Source organism: Triticum urartu, chromosome 4A (assembly GCF_056163025.1).
Source record: "Triticum urartu cultivar PI428250 chromosome 4A, HENAU_Tu73, whole genome shotgun sequence".
Taxonomy (NCBI): Eukaryota; Viridiplantae; Streptophyta; class Magnoliopsida; order Poales; family Poaceae; genus Triticum; species Triticum urartu.
Genome location: NC_141876.1, coordinates 497,150,422 through 497,172,040, shown reverse-complemented (window position 1 = coordinate 497,172,040; position 21,619 = coordinate 497,150,422). Strand labels below are relative to the sequence as shown.

Below are 21,619 nucleotides of genomic sequence, written 5' to 3'. Positions count from 1 at the left end.
TCTCGTTATCAATGACATCCAATGTCCATAGTCAGGAAACCATGACTATCTGTTGATCAACGAGCTAGTCAACTAGAGGCTTACTAGGGACATGTTGGTGTCTAAGTATTCACACATGTATTACGATTTTCGGATAACACAATTATAGCATGAATAAAGACAATTATCATGAACAAGGAAATATAATAATAATGCTTTTATTATTGCCTCTAGGACATATTTCCAACAGCCACGACCGCACAACCCCCCCCCCACACACACACACACACCGATCCCCTCTCCCCTCGCCCTTCCTCTGCCCGATCCCTTCTGGATCCAGGGGCTCGCCCTCGATGCCGCTCGCCGCCTTCGGCGCCGCCGCGGCACTCCGTCGCCCCTCGCCGTCACCGGCGTCACTCGATGCCCTGACGCCCCGTCCTCGACCACCTCCTCCCTGTTCTAGATCTGGGCGCCCACGGCGCCCCGACGCCGTCGCCGTACGCCATCACCTCCATCCACCCCGCCGCACGTCGTCCCCGTCCTCCTCCCCGACCCCCGTTGCCCCGAACCCTACTGCCCCCTGTGAGCCGCCACCCCCTCCTCCCTCTCGCTGCTCACTGGCACGCGCGCACGTCGCCACCCGTGCCTGCTTGCCTCTATGGGCCTCTCCCTCCCCCTCCCCTGCCTTGTCTTTCGCCCGAGCATGCCCCGTCCGCGCCGCACCTGGCCTCGCCCGCCGCAGCCCATGCTGCTCCCACTGTCGCGCTCGCCCATCTCTGCTCGCCCTACTCGGCTGCTCACCCCATCGTGCGCCCGCACGTGCGTGCTCCCCGCGCCGAGTGCCGCCCGCGCGTGCCCGGGCGCACCCCCTGCCTTGGTTGGCCGCCCTCCTCTGCCCCTGGCCGTGGCCATGCGCACGCGCTCCCGCCAGCCCCGCCTCACTCGCTCACTGCTGCGCGAACCGCCCCTGGCCTCCGCCTTCCACCTCCCCGTCCGGCTGCGCGCCGCGCCGCCCCACCTCTCCGCCTGTGCCTCGCCCCTCACGTTGCTGCATGCCCCCGCGCTGCTTCGTCTCGCTGCTGCTGTCGTGCCGCTCGCGGCCCGCTGCCGCTGGCGCCTCACCGCCGCGCCCGGCGCCGGCTGGCGCGCGCTGACCCCTACCCCGCACGGCTTCACCAAACGGGCGGCGCCCGAATCCCCGAAGCCCGTAACCACGCCCCGTTATGGCCTATGGGCCTATGACAGCCAGGGCCCACCCCCAAAACATTTTATTAAAAAAAGAATTAAAATAATAATAATAATAAATTAAAAATTAATTAACTTAATTAATTTTGATTAATTAAACTAAATAGCTAATTAAACTAATTAGTCATGATTAGTTAGTGTAGTCAATGACGAATGGGACCCACACGTCAGTTTGACCAGTCAACACCCCTATTGACTGCTGACGTCATGCTAACGTCGGCATGCACTATTCTGGATAATGTTGATTTAAAATAATTAAATAAATCCTAAAAATCATTTAAAAAATTAAAATTAATATAAAATAAACCGTAGCTCGGATGGAAAAACTTTGTACATGAAAGTTGCTTAGAACGACGAGACTAATCCGGATACGCAGCCCGTTCGACCGCCATGCATCCCTAGCATAGCGAACACGCAACTTTCCCCCTCCGTTTCATCTGTCCGAAAACGCGAAACACCGGGGATATTTTCCCGGATGTTTCCCCCCTTCACCGGTATCACCTCATACCGCGTTAGGGCACCCCTAGCACCGCTACTTGTCATGTCATGCATCGCTATGCATCTGTTTGCATTATATTCATTGTTTCTTCCCCCTCTTCTCTCCGATAGACAACGAGACTAACGCCGCTGCTGGTGCCCCGATCGACTACGCTGTTGACGACCCCTCTTTCTTGCCAGAGCAACCAGGCAAGCCCCCCCCCCTTGATCACCAGATATCACATATTCTTCTCTCTACTGCTTGCATTAGAGTAGTGTAGCATGTTACTGCTTTCCATTAAACCTATCCTGATGCATAGCCTGTCATTGTTGCTCCAGTTATTGATACCTTACCTGCAATCCTAAATGCTTAGTATAGGATGCTAGTTTATCATCAGTGGCCCTACATCCTTGTCCGTCTGCCATGCTATACTATCGGGCCGTGATCACTCGGGAGGTGATCACGGGTATATACTTATACATAATGTATGATAATTGTGGTGACTAAAGACGGGTCGGCTCGTAGAGTACCCGCGAGTGATTCACGGATTGGGTCCGAAAGGACGTTCTCCCGACGGCCCTCTAAGTGAACCTTTGTGGCGGAGCGACAGGGCAGGTTGAGACCGCCTAGGAGAGAGGTGGGCCTGGCCCTGGTCGGCGTCCGTAGTTATTTCAAAATAACACGCTTAACGAGATCTGGGTATTTGATCTGAGTCTGGCCATTGGCCTATACGCACTAACCAACTACGCGGGAACAGTTATGGGCACTCGGCGTCGTGGTGTCAGCCGAAGCCTTCTTGACGTCAACGATTGAGCGGCGCATGCCGGGTTGGACTGGAATGCTTGCTCTTGTATAAGGGAGGCTAGGTCTGCTCGCCGGCCGCGTACGCAACGTGCAGGTGTGCAATGGGCGATGGGCCCAGACCCCTGTGCCATAGGATTTAGACCGGCGTGCTGACCTCTCTGTTGTGCCTAGGTGGGGCTGTGACGTGTTGATCTTCCGAGGCTGAGCATGACCCAGGAAAGTTTGCCCGACCAAAGGGGACCGAGCGTGTTGGGAAATATGGTGCACCCCTGCAGGGAAGTTTATCTATTTGAATAGTCGTGTCCCTCGGTAAAAGGACGACCCGGAGTTGTACCTTGACCTTATGACAAGTAGAACCAGATACTTAATAAAACACACCCTTCCAAGTGCCAAATACAACCCGGTGATCGCTCTCTAACAGGGTGACGAGGGGAGGATCGTCGGGTAAGATTATGCTATGCGATGATACTCGGTGAACTTACCATCTACTCTCTTCTACTGCTTCAAGATGGAGACTGCCAGAAGCGTAGTCTTCGATAGGACTAGCTATCCCCTTTTTATTCTGTCATTCTGCAGTTTAGTCCTCATATGCTACCCTTTTCCATTTGATACCAATGCATACATATGTAGTGTAGCTCCTTGCTTGCGAGTACTTTGAGTGAGTACTCACGGTTGCTTTGTTCCCCCTTTCCCCCCCTTCCTATACCCGATTGTTGCGATCAGACGATGGAGTCCAGGAGCCAGATGCCACCGTCGACGACGACTCCTACTACATTGGAGGTGCCTACTACTATGTGCAGGCCGCTGACGACGAACAGGAGTAGTTTAGGAGGATCCCAGGCAGGAGGTCTGCGCCTCTTTCGATATGTATCCCAGTTTGTGCTAGCCTTCTTAAGGCAAACTTGTTTAACTTATGTCTGTACTCAGATATTGTTGTTTCCGTTGACTCGTCTATGATCGAGCTCTTGTATTCGAGCCCTCGAGGCCCCTGTCTTGTAATATGATGCTTGTATGACTTATTTTATTTTTAGAGTTGTGTTGTGATATCTTCCTGTGAGTCCCTGATCTTGATCGTACACGTTTGCATGTATGATTAGTGTATGATTGAATTGGGGGCATCACAAAAGTAATGCCTCATCAATCTGTTGTCGCATCGATCTTATCCCTCCAAAAAAATTGATGACCCATAACCGAACCACCGGGACTCAACTCCCCTGACGTGCGGCAGTATGCAGTTGGGTCACTGACATGTGGGCCATCCGGATGATGGGCCCACATGTCAGTGATCGAACTGCACAATGCAGTACGTCAGACAATCCTTGTCCTAACCACCGTGTTTCGGCTTTTTATTGACGTGCATAGATAGGATCATTGCAAGGTCCTACTCCTCTTGAATATCAAATTCTTCATCGGAAGAATCATAGGACGAACTCATCTACAATATTGAATTTAAACTAGTCTATATAAAACTACAAACAACATGCACCAAATTCGTCTACTCCCTCCGTCCGGAATTACTTGTCGCATAAATGGATGTATCTAGACGTATTTTTGTGACAAGTAATTCAGGACACCTTGCGGGTGCCGAGCGGCAGTGGGCGGCCGGGCGCTATTCGTCGGAGGAATAGCGCGTTCGAGGGGCGGTGGCGGCGAGAGGAGGTGGAGGAAGCAACTACGGTGCACGAGGATAGGCCGGGGAAGCGCCATCGGGTCGCCGGAGCAAATGGGGAGGTGCGAGCGGCGGCGCTTGGATCTGGCGGTTGGTGGAAGTCGCGCGCGAGTCGTCGTTGTCTAGCGCGCGGGGGCGGGCGCGCGATGTCGTTTTGCTCCGCACGCTGAACCAACTATACCACGCACGTGTTATTTGTGTGTCCGTTCCGACTGGGCGCGTGCAAAAAACACAATTTTTTCAACGCGGCGCTAAAATCGCGCACCTATGCTATAAAAAAAGTCCTCTGTTTACTTTTCTTTTCTGGATGCTCGACTCTACGTAATGCCAACAAGATAGTTACACTAAGTACTACCCGTCCGATAACCACCAGTTCGCAAATGCAAAGCTCTAATTGGAAATTAACATGACAATGTTATGCCACAGATGATACCATTTTCTTTATTCCACGAACGAGCAGCGAACTAAAACACCAATGCCAGCACGATGGCGGAACTAAACAAAACAACCAACAAGCAACATGACAACTGAATCAACAAACAACACAAACATATCGATCTCCAAATGTCGTAGCGCGTGACGCCCCCTCCTTGCTGTAATGCCACTCCATGGGCAAGTGAGCGAGCCGCCGCTGCATGTGTCGCGGCAGGGCAGGTCAGTTCTTGGGCTTGTCCTCCTCCCCGAGCGGCGGGCACGGCTTCTTCTTGTGCATCATCTTCTTCATCTTGGGGTGCTTGTGGAAGAACGGCTTCGGGTCGTCCTCGGGCGCGGGCGGCTTGGGCGTCGAAGGAGGACCGTAGGACGGCGTGGGAGTGGGCGTCGGCGTCGGCGTCGGGGTACCGTATGAGGGCTCCGGCCTCGGCGGGGGCGGCGGCGGCGGGCCGACCATGAAGTGCTTCTTCTTCTTCTTGCACGCGCACGCGACCGGCGAGAAAACCGTGTCCTCGGCGACCGCGAGGTAGGTGTTGGCGGCGTCGGCGACACCTTGGGTGGTGGACTTGGCTGGGGCGATCCTGGGCGGCGCCGGCCCGTCGCACGGCGTGTCGGGCGCGCTGTGGAGCTGGGCGAAGCAGTCGCGGTCCAGCTCGCCGTCTTCGCGCAGGAGGCCTGCCTGGAGGGGGATGCTGAAGGCGCCCTTGTCGTCGAGCTGCCCGACCGTCTGCGTCTCGTAGGTCTCGCCGGCGCCGGACCTGCACTTGATGGCTACCTGGAGCCCTGCACTTGATGGGAAGATGTTGAGAGAAGACCAAAGTGTTCATAGCTACAGCCAAACGTATAGGAGCGATGGCACGTACCTTTGAGGGCATCTTCAGCACTGACGTCGTCGGGGGAGCAATCCAGGCACTTGACGGAGCCAACCACTACGGCCGGCGCCGCCTGGGCCGCACCGAAGCTGCCGGCCAGGAGCAGAGCGAGAGCACCGAAAAGAACCAGCCGAGAACCCATGATGGAAGAACCCTCCTGCTGCTGCTGCCTAGTAGAAGAAACACTGGTGAGTTTGGATGAGGTAAAGAGGCTGGTGTGCATGGGTATATATAGGGCGGTGTGACAGTGTGGCCGGGGTCGGCTCTTGATATCACAGCAGGGACTGGTACTGGGCTGCTGGCTGGTGCTCATGTGAACAGCTCGGCGGGAACAAGAAAAATTCAGCAATGGGCTTCTAAATTTGACAGTGGATGGTCAGTACTCAGTACAACTCCAACGATCATTTCGTCCGTGATTCTACCTTTTTTCCCCAGCGACCGAGCTGTACAGTAGTTACGCTCGATTCAATTTTGCGTCGTTGTCAGAGAAATTAACCCCCGCCTGTCCGACGAACGCGATATCATATGTGAAATTTGCCCCTGATCTGATCGAGCTCCCGTTCAATTGTTTGGATGCCCGGGGTTAGACTGCTCTATGCTGGACAGACCAGTCATGCGTTTTGTGCTTCCGTTTTTGAAATGAAAACGGCCGGGACGTGCGAAATTTCAAATTTTCAGAAGGGGGAGAGAGTTGGATCATTTGCGGTTCTTCACTGATGTGGTGTGCTTCATCTGTCGGGGTGGATCATAACCAACGCACGGCGCATGGTTTATGTATGAGGACAGAGGTTGGTTGCGGCGGCCATGTGCGTGCCATGACTGACGGCCGGAGCACGGAAAAGAACACTGGCCGGAATTGCGTACCTCTGCGTGGCCAGCGTCGCCGTGTTGGCGCTTCACGCCACGATGCAACAATTATGATCGTGCAAATGGTGTTTATTTTCTTGGAACTGCTAATGAATGTTTAACGTACGCTCACAGTCGCCGTTATGCAGACGATCAGTCGAGAAATTCACATACTCTTCTGTCTTCATGTACTCGAAGTCGACGGATCAGAGAAAATTGATCATGGAAGTAATTCTAGAGCAGTAGAGCGTAAAGAGTAAAGACCCACGCCAACTACTCCCCTAAAATTTGCCGCTACTTTAGAGACTTTTGGGTAGGCACTCCAACCACCCCTTAAAATTATCCTCTTAATTTTTTTTCGTCTCTCTTTTCGCTTTAAAAAGGAAAAATAATCGCATGTTGAACTCAGATGAGATCCGGCAATCCATGGCGATGATAGGTGGCAAGCTCCGGCGATCTCTAGCTACCTCCGCCATGCCTGAGGCCACCGGCGGACTCCGGCGACAGATGGCGGTGGTAGTTGTTGCAGGGAACATTCATGTTAGTTGATTTTTTTTTATGAGAGAGATGAGGGGGGTCCCGTCCTTTTCCCCTACATGTAGGGAAAAAATGGGGTAGAAGTGGTGTGAGATTTTGGGCATTTTGCCCCTAAAGTAGAGGATATGAGGTTTTAAGGGGGCGGACTGAGCCTGCTCTAAGTAACTCAACGTGTACAACACAAACGCAAACACATTAGCACAAATTCGAAGCTACAATGGGTTGGGCCACAAGTGGATCAAGTCATTGAAGCCACACACATACACCATGGTTATGTCGATGAGAGATCAAGGCCTAGTGCATGTCGCCGACCAGTTTCATCAGGTATTCAATGAGGCTTTTGTAAAAAGAAGGTATTTGTCGAGACAACCATAGCTCGATAGATGTCGGTATCAACCAATGTGCGCGTAAGAAACACCACTTTCCCTTCCGCGTTCCCTTGCCCAATCTCCAAAGTCTCCTCCTCACCCCCTCATTCGGATCTCTCCTCTTCCTTCGGCCTTCGGCCACAATGATTTGGGTGAGCGATCCACCCATTGTTGCTCCTAGTACTACTAGTGTAAGCTCGTCGGAGAGGAGAATCTGGCATGCCTTTTTTAGCGCCTTCCTCAGAGCTACAACATGCGTAAGAAATACATCATTAATATAAAGGAAAAACGACAGCGTGTTGACTTTTTTACAAGAAGAAATAAATAACGCTAAAAAATCATTTTTGAATATATTAAAAACAAATACAATCAAAATCATGAAAAGCATCACTTCAAACCACACACATCCTCAACTCAAAAAAATAGGGTCGCGTTAACTGCCACACGTGTGGCAGGAAGGGAGACGTACCACACGTCTCTAATGTAAACAGATTGTCACGTCATCGCATGCATGCATGTAGGAAATTTTTTGGATTTTCAGTTTTTAAAATGTTTTATCTCTTAAATGAAAAATCCGATTGAAAATCCGTTTTCATCATTAAATCCCTCGCGATGAGATCTTCGAAATTAGATCCCATGTTGATATGTTTTGATGAAAAAAAAATTGGATTAAAAGTTGCCATATCTATTGCATATGAATTGCCATGATGTTTACACTGAAGTTGCCATGATATGTTTCAGCTATTTTCTTCTATATTTAAAAGTAAATTTTGACATTTATAAAACGGGGAATTAAGAAACTAGACTTGTCATGAACCATAAACTAAAATTGCCATGATACATGCACGTAAAATTGCCATGGTTCATACAAAAAATAATTTTTATGGTCAAAGTACTGGAGTTGCCATCATCAAAATACTAAAATTGCCATGATCTACAAACTAAAATTGCCACATGGCAACTTTAGTTTAAGCCCGATGGCAACTGCAGTGTAAACATTGTGGCAACTTCTGGCAAAAAAAAAAATCGTCGAAACATATCAACATGGGGTCTAGTTTTGAAGATCTCATCGAGATGGATTTAATGGTGAAAACGGATTTTTCGTTCACTTTTTATTTAGGAGATACAACATTTTTAAGCCGAAAACCAAAAAAAATTCTGCTGATGTCATCTATTCATACATGGCAAAATGAGTGATGATGGAGGCGTGTGGGCGATGTGCAAACGTCCACACGTGTGGACGTTAACATTTCCGAAAAAATAAAACCCACACATCCTCTGGCTTATTGCGCCAGAATAGATACCACCAAGTTAAATAACAAATCGAAGATGCCACCAGTATCAAATTCAGAGACCCAGGCCCATGGCAATGGCAATTGCAACGCCGAGACCCAAATTAGCAACTCCAGCCCATGGACGCTCCGGTGCACCGCTGTCGTATGGGCTATTGTCCACCAGTGGCTGGCTACCGAGGCCCATGGTCTCCCCAACGCTCTCCTCTTGCCCCTGCCCACCAACGCCACCCGGCGCCAACGGCAGCTCGGGCTGCGCAACTCCTCCGACGGAACCGTAGCTGTTGCCGTCGATGCCTCCTTCATCTTGCCCGAATGGCAAGTTGCTGCTCCCCTTTCCGATCGGACCGGCGAACGGCGGCATTGCCGGTGCCAAGCCAGGCGAGCCGGGCATGCCGCAGTGTTGCGCGGCGCGCGGCTCGTCGCTGGCCTTCCACGCCAGCTCGCCGCCCTTGTCGAGGATGCGCATGTCACCCTCGTCCACCAGCTGCAGGGTCTTGAGGAAGTTGTTGTCGTCCGACTCCGTGTCGTGCGTGTGCCACACCGAGTTGCTCCCGTCGAACACCTCCAGCCCTTTCCACGAGAAGACGAGCGCGCACGTGTTCACGGTGCTCACCGCCAGGCACTCCGACTCCCACACGCTCCGGCCCTCCGCGCCCGGCGCCGTGGTGTCGAGGACCTCAACGTAGCAGAAGTCGGCCCCGAGGCCGCCCGCGCCCGGCGCGGTCTGGCTGCGCATGAAGTAGGCGGCGTACTTGCCGGACGGTGACGTCAGGAACAACACGGGGTTCTCCTCCCAGTGCGGCGGGATGCTCGCCAGAATCTGCTGCTTGGTCTCCCGCTCTACCGTGCCGGTTGGCGCCGTCGCTGTGACGTGGGAAGGGAGGAGCAAGGCGAACGCGAGGCACATGGCAATGCATGAGACGAGCTCCATGGCTATGCTTGGGTTTCGCTACCTGGTCAGATGCAGCTTCTGTGTTTGTGCTTGTGCTTGTGCTTGCATTGTGCATGGGGTGTTGTGTGCTTCTTATAGGGAGATTTGGATATGGAGTGGTGCATGACGATGGCGAAGGCATGGTTGACTGGTGGAACACCTAGCTCGTTGAGTGGTTGAAGTCACCGGATCCAATATATCAGTGGGAGATTAGTAAAGCAAACGAGCACAAAGTCGATCTGACAGCGTCAGAATTTGGACTTCCACTCAACAAGTTTAACAATGAATCAATATCTTACTAATTTATTTTCGAAGGAGTATACAAAATTTTGTTAAGTCTTTGTTAGAAAAATTATTAATACTGGTCAACTATCTTAGCAATCCGATCAGCTTTGTACAATCTGTGATTAGTTGGGATTCTTCCTGTCGTTTATGGGCTTTTTGTGTGTGATCCTTTTGAGCTTTTTTTGGTCTTTCTCCTTTTTGAGTTGAGTGGGGGAGAATTATGGAGGTTTCGTTTTTCTTTCATATATTAATTTAGTTTAGTTATATTTATAAATAGGAGCATAACTATATATTTGTAAAAAATGTGCAATTGTCTTAATTTTTCGTTTATCTTGCTATAGTTATTTTCTTATAACTGTGTAGCATATTCTTTGTGTATTTATCTAGCATAGAATTAATATTCACAGTTTAATCTATGTAGTATATATATTTTACAAGGGGCGAATATATGTGGGCAACGTGTATGAAATTAGTCTTCAAGTCTTGTGAATTTTCAATATGAGCATATGTATACATATAAGAATCTTCCACCACATACCGATTTCATCATATCAATTGCCATTTCAAACTCCTAAAATTAGTTATCTCACAAACCGTTGATTTAGTTAACGATCTATCTTCACCAGTGAGTTCGTCTCGACGAAGGCTTAAAACAATACCCCATGATATTTTGTTTGGACTAAAAAAATTGATTGCCACTAGGTGCCACATTATAAGTATGAACATATATGTAACTTCTCAGCTAGGATCTTTAAGACCAGTTCTTTGGTGATAAATGATGTGTTATGATAGTAAAAAGAAACTTTACAATGGAGATTAACCATGTTAAGAAATTATCAAAGCTAGTTGTGTGTAGCGTGGAATTTCATGGGAATTGGAACAACATTCATTATTTTTCACCTTTATAGAAGTATGAACATATATTTGTGTGCTACCTCCAAAAAATAGCATATTGACGAGGGATATTCGACGAAGCAAACTGTTGATGCTGGTGATCGGCACCTCACTTTGCAACGATGGAGTGTTTGGCTCAGTTTCTTGCTCTCTAGACTCGTGTTCTATTAATACAGAGCAACTCTCCCTCCTGATAAGAAATCTCTGAATCTCAGGTTAGTGCGTACATAGAATCGAAGATCCGATCTCTAATCTTGGTGGGTCATTAGCCCATCCCCATGATATTAGATGATTTTGTGATATCGAAAAATTAGATTGCATCTAATTCAATATGTCATCACAGTTTAGAGGACCCAATTTAAGACTGAGCAACACATTATTTAAGTGAAATATCCTACTTATTTAATACTCTTTCTATAACTTAATATTAGACGTTTTTTTTACACTGTCATAGACTTTAAAAACGTCATATAAAAAGGGATCCTTATAAAAAGTTACAGAGGGTAGTACGTTATTATGTCTCAAATATTCAGTGAGAGCCTAAGATGGGCTCAGCCTGATAGAAACCACACTTCGTGGTTTACAAAGCAAACTTGAACAATCGAAAAATTACACTTCGTGGTCTCAAGATACAATGCAATCCTACCAGCAGGCCCACGCCCAGAAAAGGCGCCACGGCTGGTCAGGAGTTCACAACACATCCCTGGCTTATTGCGCCAGAAATAATAACAAGAAATTCGACAAACCACCAACGCCACCACGCCGCAAGAGCGCATGCACACCCTCGATCAGAGACCGAGGGCCATGGCAATGGCAGCACTGACACCCAGTGCAACACCAAATCCAAGCAAGCTGCATCCATGCTTCGGTGCACCACTGTCGTATGGGCTGTTGTCCACCAATGGCTGGCTGCCAAATCCAATCGTCTGCCCCACGTCCTCCACGGCCTGCCCCTGCCCAGCGACACCACCGGACCCTGCCGCTTCCGGCAGCGGCAGCGCGGGCTGTACTACACCGGCATTGCCATTGCCTTCTGGTTCCTGTCCAAATGGCAGGTTGCCGCTTCCGTGCCCAGCCGGCTCCGCGAAGGGCGGCATTGCCGAGACCAGGCCGGGGGAGCCGGGCATCCCGCAGTGTTGCCCCGCGCGCGGCTCGTCGCTGGCCTTCCACGCGAGCTCGCCGCCCTTGTCGAGGATGCGCATGTCACCCTCGTCGACCAGCTGCAGGGTCTTGAGGAAGTTGTTGTCGTCCGACTCCGTGTCGTGCGTGTGCCACACCGAGTTGCTCCCGTCGAACACCTCCAGCCCTTTCCACGAGAAGACGAGCGCGCACGTGTTCACGGTGCTCACCGCCAGGCACTCCGACTCCCACACGCTCCGCCCCTCGGCGCCCGGCTCGGCGGTGTCGAGGATCTCCACGTAGCAGAAGTCGGCGCCGAGGCCGCCCGCGCCCGGCGCGGTCTGGCTGCGCATGAAGTGCGCCGCGTACTTGCCGGACGGCGACGTCAGGAATAGCACGGGGTTCTCCTGCCCGTGCGGCGGGATGCTCGCTATGATTTGCTGCTTGGTCTCCCGCTCTAGCATGCCGGTTGGCGCCGTCGCGGCGGCGTAGGAATGGAGAAGAAACGCCAGCCAGAGGCACATGGCAGCGTAGGAGATGAGTCCCATGGCTACTGGGGATAGGACTTCGTGGTCTCCCTAGAAGCTTGTTGTGTTTGTGTTTGTGTTTGTGTTTGTGTTTGTGCTTATGCTTGTCCACTGGGTGGTGGAGGCCTTTTATAGGGAGCATGACAATGGAGTGGTACGTGATGATGTATTAGAGGCAAAGTTGAGTGGTTGAAGTCACCTGTTCCAATGTAGCATCATTAGGAGATTAGGTCACAAAGAGCACGAATTATCGGAGAAAAGAGCACAGACAACTTCTCGACCTATTTCGTTGGAAAATTCTGTTATTCTACTCTCCTGTGCTTTAGGCAAGAACTTCAGAACTGAAGACCTTTGCGTTTCCACATTGCACTGAACATGAACTACTCCACGGAAGTTCCAGGACTATATTTTATACTGTGTTCTAGCAAAGTCTAAATAGTTTGCGAAAATATGAACTAGAGGCACTTCTTGCGACGGGCACTCCCGGACCCCTCCACCTCCACCAGCTCCATCAACATCCATCCATCCAAGGTCCTCCCCTCACGCGACTAGAGAATTCACAGTAGGTCTCCACAGTAGGCTTCCTCCTGCACCACTCCACCCACGAAGCTCGGCCGCACCATTTTTTTTTGAGCACTTCTTTTATTTTGAGAATACCTTTTTTTAAATACCTAGCCAAGGCCGGCCCTGGACCAAGCCTAGAAATGTAACAGCCCAGAGCCCAGCCTGATGGGACTAAACCTTAGGTTTCTTTTTTTTAGGCTAGCCTGAACCGGAGAGTAACTAGTTGAGGAGCGCTTCTTCGAAAGCCTCCCTAATGATCACATGGTGTGGGCTACTTGATGCGCTCTCAGCCGCCGTCACGTGTCGCATTCTGGGTGTTCCGTTCGGATTTTATTATTTTACTTTTTCCCATGCATTTTTGGCTTTTTAAATGGGATTTTATTACTATTCAGCTTTTCATCGGTCTTTCTTAGCTTTACGATCAAAAAAATTCGAAAAACAAATTTACGCAAAAAATTGTGTTTTTTTCGTCAGAGGCAGGGCTTCTGCGAGAGGCACAGTCGTGCCTCTCGGAAATGAAACAAAACATGTCTTTTCTTTCTTTTTTTCAAGAGAGGCACGGTTGTGCCTCTCAGAAACGAAAAAAATTTGTTTTTTTTCTTTCGCGAGAGGCGCGGCCATGTCTCTTAGAAATGGAAAAAATGTGTTTTTTTCTTTCGCGACAAGCATGGTTTTGCTTCCGCGAGAGGCACGGCCGTAACTCTCGGAAACGGAAAAAACGTGTTTTCTCTTTTTCTTTCTCCCGTGAGAGGCACGGTTTTGCTTCCGCGAGAGGCACGGCTATACCTCCCGGAAACAGAAAAAATGTGTTTTTTCTTTTTTTTCTTCCGTCTCGGAAACTGCTTCCGAAAAGAAAAAGAAAAAAATGCATGCCCCTGGTTCTGTTTTTTCGTTCAGTTTTTTTTGTTTTTTTTTTGTCAAAACCTATCAATATGAGATTTAGTTTTGACTCGACGCTAGGAATCCAACATTGAAACCGGATCGAGATTTGGATGCACGGTTTAAGAGATAAAACGTTTTGAATAAATGAATTTATGAAAAAGAGGAAAACTCCTAGGTGGTGAGGAAACGATCTTTGGAAGAAGTAGTTATTAATTAGTGATTTCGCCTAAACCAGGTGCTGATGTGTATCGTTGTGAGTACTTATTAATTAGCGATTTCGCCTAATCCGGGCGCTGATGCGTATCGTTGCGAGCGATACGCCCACCAAGACTATATATCACGCTTATAGTGTGTATAGCTTCTGTCTCGCTCAAGCATTATCATCCCTGTCGTAAACTGGGCTGGCCTTTTCATTTTCTTCGATCGTTGGTTCTTCATTCTATGAGTTTGGGTTTCTTTTTTCCTTTCCCAGTTTTCTTTTGGGTTCTTTCTGTTTTTTGTTTTGTTTTAGTTTTCTTTTCAGTTTCCTTTGTTTCTTTACGATTTTTGTTTTTCATCGGTTTTCTTCGTATATTTCACGGTTTTCATTTTTTTTGTTTCTTTCACGATTTTCACTGAATTTTTTCCTTGTTTCTAAGTTTCTTCATTTTCTTTGTGTTTTATTTGTTTTCTTGATTTTTCTTTGTTTTTATTCCATTTCTTTAATTTTGGTTTTCTTAATTCTTTTAAAATTTTCTTCAACACATGTATACATTTTTATAAACATTTTTAAAAAATCTGTGTATGTCGGGAACATTTTTTATACATGTTTAACATTTTTCAAATAGATGATCAACATTAAATATTAGGGATGAAAACAGAGCGGAAACGGACGGAACTGAGTGCTACCATATTTGTTTTCACACTTTTTTGCAGAAGCGAAAACGAATACAGAAACCACGGAAATGAATACGAAAATAGATACTACCGGAAACGGACACGGAGCGAATACAAAGCGGATAGGGAAACAGAAATAGGCATTGATCGGAACTTAAAAACCCCTTGAATCATAGAGAAATACACACAAAAACAAACAAATTCAATGAGTTGTTAACATGACTACAAAATAATATCATTATGTTAGCAACTTAGCGTAGTATTGTGGTAGTACCAGACAATTGCATATAGGGTCAAGCTGAGTACATGTGTCGTAGTAGAAGTTGGGCCTTAGATTCATTCTACTAATTGTGTCATTGTGTTCTCTTTAGTGGTTGGGCTACAAAGCAGCTATATGTCTATAGTAAAAACAAAAATTCCATATTCACGGAAACGGAAAGTTCCATTTCCATGCATGTTTCATTGGAAAACACCGTTCCGTTTTTGTTTCCGTTTCCGCATAAAAAATTCCATTTCCACTTCCGTTTTGCAAATTTTCGTTTCCATTTTCATATTTCCTCTCCGTTTCCATTTTCCTCCAGAAAAACGGAAAGTTTCCACTCCATTTTCATCCCTATTAATAATGATATTTGATGACTACTTTTCTCATACATATTGTAAATTTTTGGCATATATCAGGAACAATTTTTAATACATATTATTTTTGAAACAAATGATTAACATGTTTTGTTACATGATCAACATTTTAAAAAAATATGTTTTTATGTTAAATTTTTTAATACATGTTCTACATTACTCGTATATGTAGTAACATTTTTTGTACATTTTAAACATTTTTTAAAATAGATGATTAACAGTTTTGCAAAATTTTGTGGTTGACGACTACGTTTTTCATACACATTGTACATTTTGGGTATATACCAATAACATTTTAATAGTACTCCCTCCGTCCCAAAATAAGTGTCTCGACTCTAGTACAACTTTGTACTAAAGTTAGTATTAAGTGGAGACACTTATTTTGGGATGGAGGGAGTACTATTTAGCATTTTTGACATATATGATTTAACATTTTTTATATATGATCAACATTTTAAAAAACTTATATTTTTTGTGTTCAAATATTTATGAATTTTCTACATTTTTTCTATACATCATGAACATTTATTTTATACATTTTTAACCTTTTTAGAAAACATGATAAACTTTTTTTGTACATGTTCTCCTTTTGTATATCACTTGTACATGGCAAACATTTTTGATACACATTTAACGTTTTTATAATACTTGATTAATATTTTTTAAAGCTTGATTAACATTTTTTTAATAAATTATCAATTTTGTCATACACATTTTATATTTTTTGTCTACATCTTTCATATACATGAGAAACATATTCCTCTATACATATTTAAGAAAATTCAAATGCTTGGTTAACATTTTCTCTAGAAATTTTGGAAATATAAACAGATTTAAAAATAGAATGCAAAAATATAGTGAAAAAAAAACAAGGCAGTGGCCTCCATGCGCTTGACCAGCCCATTTAGGGAGGCGTGTGAAGCGAGCCGACGCTATGTGTCCCATGAAGCGAGACATAGTCGTCCCTCGATATGCACGTGTCTTCTGAGTGTCGCTTGCTTCTCTCGCACGAGAGGGGCCTGGTCCAGCTATATGGCGCACGTCAGTTTTTTTTGTCGTTCCCATTTCTTTTCTTTCGGTTAGTTTAATTTATAATTTGAAGAAAAAAAATTGAAGGAGCCGGTCTGCCTGAGCCCCCTCTAGCATCGTACGCGCTGGACAGCACCGAGCTCAAAGGAGCCGGGCATGGAGACGCTTGAAGGGAAGAAACCATCAACAGCCTCCATCGACCAAACGTTGCCTCCTTGTGTGTTGGATCTGGCCCGACCGGCCACTGCGACCCAGCTCCTTCGACGCCCATGGCCACCTCGCGTCGGCGGCGCGCGCAAGCCACCACTCGCCGCCATGATGCGCGGGGCCGCAATTGCCCGGGCCCAGCTACACATGTTGCCACAGTTGCCCCGTGCAGCCCACACCACACAGGCTTTGTCCGACGGCGCTCGCCGGCAGTAGGTGGAGGGAGGGTGAGGGGTGAGGGTGTGGCGGCACCCGCGTAGGTTTAGGGGTTGTTTGGTTCTCGCCTGTACTCGCCCTACCAATGCAGGGCACGCCAAAATATTGGCGCAAGAATCTGCCGCTGTCAACTCGCGAGCGTGAGGAATGAAAAACTGAAGGGATTGTCAAAAAGTTGGCACACTGTTGAAAAACTGGCTGGCATCCAAACGGAAGACCATGGTCAACGCGAATATTTTGATTAGGCAGCCATCCAAACAGTTCCTTAGCGTTCGGGTCGGTGCGTTGGAGTTGCTCGCGCCTGGGTCACCCAGGGAAACGACATCGAAAATTTTAAACGCACAGATTGGTTAGTGGGTTTTACGGGCATATTCCAAACTAATCCCCCCCCCCTCCTCCCACGCAATTTTCAATGAGGATGGGCCCCTCACCGTAATTCTACAAAACATGCCACTCAAGCGAGTCCGTTGATCCGGTAAAAAAAAAGGCCGTGTATCTAGAGTTGCTTGAAGCGACACATGGGTCAATTTGATCATCGTTGATGACCCCCTAGATTGTACTCCCTCCGTTCCAAATTACTCGTCGTGATTTTATTCACGGCGAGTAATTTGGAAAAAGCCACGATGAGTAATTTGGAACCGAGAGAGTAACCGTGTGCTGGTACGCAGTGCCCTGTCGTGTACCGAGTCCGCAGCCGTCTGCCGCTGCCGCCCATCACCTCATCGTCACCGTCAGAATTCAACTAGTCAGGCGTCAGGAAAGTGCCCGCCCAATCAATGCGGTCCTCTGAGGTCTCCAGGGCCATCCGGTGCCGCGGCGCGGTCAGAATTGAATGGTCGGACTCGGTTGGACTCCCGGTCTGGGTTGGCCCCGGCCCCCGCCCATTTTGTGATTTTTCCAACGTTCTCGTGCGTTCATATCGAGTCCTAAAAGTAGTATGGTTGGGGGTTGAGAGTTGTTTGGTCACTTTCTCGCGGCTTTCGCCCGGCCGCTTTAAAATTTCCCGGCCTTTCTTGTCACGGTATCCCTTTGAAGATTAGCTTGTCTTGAATGTCATTTTTCCTTTGGCCGTCGTCTTGAATGCGATTAAGTAGAAGGCGGGTTTATGGCCGATTGGTGGAGCTACGCTGTCATGGGAGTACTATATTTGCTTAGCTGCTTATAGATTGGAAAAGACACCACCCAACCGAGTGTACCAGCTAGTACAATGCCTCTGTTTGGATCGTCGCATTCAAAACGGCGCGATGCGCCAATGCTTCATTTGTACGTCAATGGTGTGTCGTTGTGTGCAAGTACTACGGAAACCATTTTTTAAAAGAAAAAAACAGGGCAGCGATGTTGGGACCGTGTCTAATTTAGTTTTTTCTAATTGTTTAGACTGCTTACCATATGTGTCAATAGCTGAGATAACTTATGTTTTTTTTCTGAAAAGAATCAAATTTATTATAAAAATTGACCAAAAGTAGAAAACATCCCAGACATAATAAAATTTACATCGAGGTTCATGAACCGTCGAACAATCACTGTTGTCATCAGAATGAGCCGATAATGTGTCGTTGTCTTTGCTCCCATACCGGAGTCGGCCTGACCTTGTCGACGATAGTCGAAAATTCTCCGTGCACGTCTCGACTATCTACAACAACAAGGTTTGTCCGGCACCAATAAGGAAGGAGCGATGACATCGGCGCGTCTTTGGCTTGCTCCAGTGCATGTACTTATTGCTAGGTGGTGTACATACATGGATGTAATTTATTTTATTTGTAGTGTTCTTTGCACCATCGTGATATTTTATGAATAGTTTGCAAACTTTTGACAAAGATAATTAAACAAAATACCGTAAATCAGAGTAGGAGTAGACCGTACGCTTTCGAGTTTTCGACCGTTGCGTACAGCTATGAATGCAGAAAGTCAGAGGAGCGTTGAGTGATGGCCATGCAAAATAGACCGATGGACGCCGCAATTAATTTGCCGATGAACGACCTTCAACTGCATGGATTGGTAAGTCAATCCAACACCGAACCACCATACCAACATTAATCAAGCATGCCCCGAACTGGATGCTATTTTTCCACGGGGGCCAGAGAGAAGTCGTGCTCAAACAGACCCAAGTAATCGCTCATCATCATATGCTATACTACCTTACACGTTACACCAATGAGCATGCATGTCGAGACTCTTCCTCGGTTGGGCACACGCGGCAGGCGTGGTCAGCTCGTTCAGATGTAGGAAGAAACTGAACCGAGGGCCAGGGAAACCAAGGCCGTTAGCCGACCAGAAGAGAGCCGTGGCACAACGTTTTGGAAGGTTCAAGTGGCGAGCCCGCGAACTCAATCCATACGTTACGGACGAAACGGGGCCCGAGCGCCGGAGCAGCAATCTATCTAATCCAGGAACAGATCATATCATACAATCATGGCTGGAATGAAACCTCGTCGTATATATTTGTCGTTTATAATTCACACTTGAAGTACAAAAGCTGAAAACAATGGCACTGCTCGCCCATGGAACCTGAGGTACAGCCACCTACGGGAAACGAAATGCAGAAAAAGTATAGGAGAAAAGAATCATGTAATCTTCGTGTGGAGTCATGCGGCGGCGGCGTAGTAATGTATCGTCAGACGTAGGCCTTGGGCGGGTACTTGGCGACGCAGTCCGCCCACGGGTTGCAGGCCTTCTCCTCCGGTCCCGGGGGCGACACGGCCGGCACGTCGCGGAGCGCGCGCCACACCGCGCTGTTGCACTTGAACCCGGACCCGAAGCCGATCTGCCACACGCGGTTGCCGCGCTTCACCCGGCCCTTGGCCTCGGCGTAGGCCAGCTCGTACCACAGCGAGCTGCTGCTGGTGTTGCCGAACCGGTGCAGCGCGCACCTGCTCGGCTCCATGTCCTTGTCCTCCAGGCTCAGGCTGCGCTGCACCTCCTCCAGCACCGCCCGCCCGCCGGCGTGCACGCAGAAGTGCTCGAAGGCTCGCCGGAAGTTGGGGATGTAGGGCCGCACGCCCTTGGCGCGGAACACCCGGCGCATCATCAGCGACTTGAGGAACTTGAGCTGCTCGCTCAGGGGCAGCACCAGCGGCCCCAGCGTGGTGATGTTGGTCTTGAGCGCGTCGCCGGCCACCGTCATGAGCTCCCGCGCCAGCGACACGCCCACCTTGCCCACGTCGTCCTCGCGCTGGTACACGCACTTGAAGCACTCGTCCGTGGCGCCCTTGTGCGTCCGGACCGTGTGCAGGAGGCGGTACTTGGCGCGCCCGGCGTCCGCGCGCCGGTTCGAGAGCAGAGCCGCCGCGCCGCCCATGCGGAAGATGCAGTTGGAGAGCAGCATGGAGCGGTCGTTCCCGAAGTACCAGTTGAGGGTGATGTTCTCGGTGCTGAGGACGACCGCGTAAGCGTTGGGGTTGGCCTGGAGCATGTCCTTGGCGAGGTCGATGGCGATGAGGCCGGCGCTGCACCCCATGCCGCCCAGGTTGAACGACTTGACGTCCTCCCGCATCTTGTAATGGTGGATGATCATGGACGCCAGCGACGGCGTCGGGTTGAAGAGGCTGCAGTTGACGATGAGGATGCGCACGTCGCGGCGCGGGTCGATCCCGGTGGACTCGAACAGAGCGTCCAGGCAGCCGAACATGACCGCCTCGGCCTCCAGCCGCGCCTCGGCCATGTTGAGCCTCGGCGGGCGCGCCTGGACGCCGGGGGGCAGGTACGTCTCGTCGCCGAGCGCGGAGCGGGTGGTGATCTTGGTCTGGAACGCGAGCGTCTCGTCATTGAAGCAGCCGGTGCTCTCGGTCATGTCGAGGAAGGCCTCCTTGGTGATCTTGTTCTGGTCCTCCGGCTTGTAGCACGCGAACTCGACGAGGTAGACCGGGCGAGGCCGCTTGAAGTAGTAGACGGTGAGCAGCAGCATGGCGGTGCCGAGCCAGGCGACGCAGCTGAGCAGGTCGATGGAGAGGTAGATGACGTCGAGGCGGACGAAGGAGTAGGCGGCCGCGGCGAGCACCGGCACGCACAGCATGGGCAGGTAGGACGTGAGGCTGCCGCCGTGGCGGAGCCCGAGCCTGACGTACTTGAGGTTGACGGAGCGGGCGAAGTCCGGGAGGCGGCGCCGGATCTTGATGATGATGCTGGTGGGCAGCCGCTCGGCGCCCTCGGACGAGGCCGCCGCCTGCGCGTCCCCGGAGAAGGTCACCTCCGCCGTGAGGCGCTCCCGCTCCATGAAGGCCGCCGCCGGCGCAGACTCCATGGATCTCGAGACGTACTCGCGTGTCGATCGCCTTTGGTGTGAGTTGGACCGAGGCGCCGGAGCCGGAAGCGTGAGTTGGCCTCGGCGGGCGGCTCGGTATATATAGGGTGCGCGACCAACTAGACCGCGACGGTGGCCTCCCGGAACAAACTTGTGGCCTCTGCCGCTGCCGGGGCAGTCAAACTTATAGGCGCCCAAACCGTAAGGCGCGCACGGAAGCTTCGGCCGGCCCGTATTCCATATAGGTGTACGTACCGGCGACGGCGGCAAAACGCGCGCTTAGTACGTGCCACGACTACAGCCCGGCCTGTACCTGCACCGAGACTCTTTTTTCTTCTGATGAAAACTACCCGTAGCCAAACTTGGTATACCGGTACAACTCCAAGTGACGACGCACTTGCTACCTGTACAGGAGGAGCTGTACGTATCGACCACGTCTAATTCCAATCCAAAAGTGTTACTGTTACGACGTCTCGCGGTGCTCATGGAGTCATGGATTGACCCGGAGGAGAAGAGGCGTCCGTCAGGCGGTGGGACCCGCAGTAAGCGAAGCGGAGAAAGAAAGAGACGGGTAGTAGACAGGTAGGGAGGGTGGCCTATTAATGGCGGTGGTTACCCGGGGCGCTCAACCACTCGGAATTAAGGAGGCACGCACAAGTAGACGACGCGTACAGTACTACTACACGGG

At 49.5% G+C, this 21,619-nt stretch overlaps 4 protein-coding genes across 4 annotated transcripts; all 4 read right to left on the bottom strand.

Moving 5' to 3' along the window:
* Positions 1-4,581: 4,581 nt before the first annotated feature.
* Positions 4,582-5,717, bottom strand: LOC125554009 (uncharacterized). The gene is made up of 2 exons (XM_048717638.2): positions 5,471-5,717; positions 4,582-5,390 (listed from the first exon to the last, which is right to left on the bottom strand). Exons 1-2 carry the CDS (start codon positions 5,700-5,702, stop codon positions 4,831-4,833), a joined length of 792 nt encoding a protein of 263 aa, XP_048573595.2. The 5' UTR covers positions 5,703-5,717; the 3' UTR covers positions 4,582-4,830.
* A 2,707-nt stretch (positions 5,718-8,424) lies between these two features.
* On the bottom strand, positions 8,425-9,515 carry LOC125554008 (uncharacterized). Its single transcript, XM_048717637.2, has one exon. The coding sequence runs from the start codon at positions 9,454-9,456 to the stop codon at positions 8,578-8,580; it is 879 nt and encodes a 292-aa protein (XP_048573594.1). The 5' UTR covers positions 9,457-9,515; the 3' UTR covers positions 8,425-8,577.
* A 1,677-nt stretch (positions 9,516-11,192) lies between these two features.
* LOC125554007 (uncharacterized) lies at positions 11,193-12,375 on the bottom strand. The gene has a single exon (XM_048717635.1). It carries the CDS (start codon positions 12,300-12,302, stop codon positions 11,424-11,426), a length of 879 nt encoding a protein of 292 aa, XP_048573592.1. The 5' UTR covers positions 12,303-12,375; the 3' UTR covers positions 11,193-11,423.
* A 6,733-nt stretch (positions 12,376-19,108) lies between these two features.
* LOC125552328 (3-ketoacyl-CoA synthase 1) lies at positions 19,109-21,093 on the bottom strand. Its single transcript, XM_048715832.2, has one exon. It carries the CDS (start codon positions 20,929-20,931, stop codon positions 19,306-19,308), a length of 1,626 nt encoding a protein of 541 aa, XP_048571789.1. The 5' UTR covers positions 20,932-21,093; the 3' UTR covers positions 19,109-19,305.
* Positions 21,094-21,619: the final 526 nt, after the last annotated feature.

What these genes read in the sequence shown, in the direction of transcription:
- LOC125554007 (XM_048717635.1), bottom strand. Translation starts at nt 12,302, where the DNA reads ATGGGACTCATCTCCTACGCTGCCATGTGCCTCTGGCTGGCGTTTCTT.
- LOC125554009 (XM_048717638.2), bottom strand. Translation starts at nt 5,702, where the DNA reads ATGCACACCAGCCTCTTTACCTCATCCAAACTCACCAGTGTTTCTTCT. An exon ending in TGCTGAAGATGCCCTCAAAG is followed by an intron (nt 5,391 to 5,470) that starts GTACGTGCCATC and finishes CATCAAGTGCAG; the next exon opens with GGCTCCAGGTAGCCATCAAG.
- LOC125552328 (XM_048715832.2), bottom strand. Translation starts at nt 20,931, where the DNA reads ATGGAGTCTGCGCCGGCGGCGGCCTTCATGGAGCGGGAGCGCCTCACG.
- LOC125554008 (XM_048717637.2), bottom strand. Translation starts at nt 9,456, where the DNA reads ATGGAGCTCGTCTCATGCATTGCCATGTGCCTCGCGTTCGCCTTGCTC.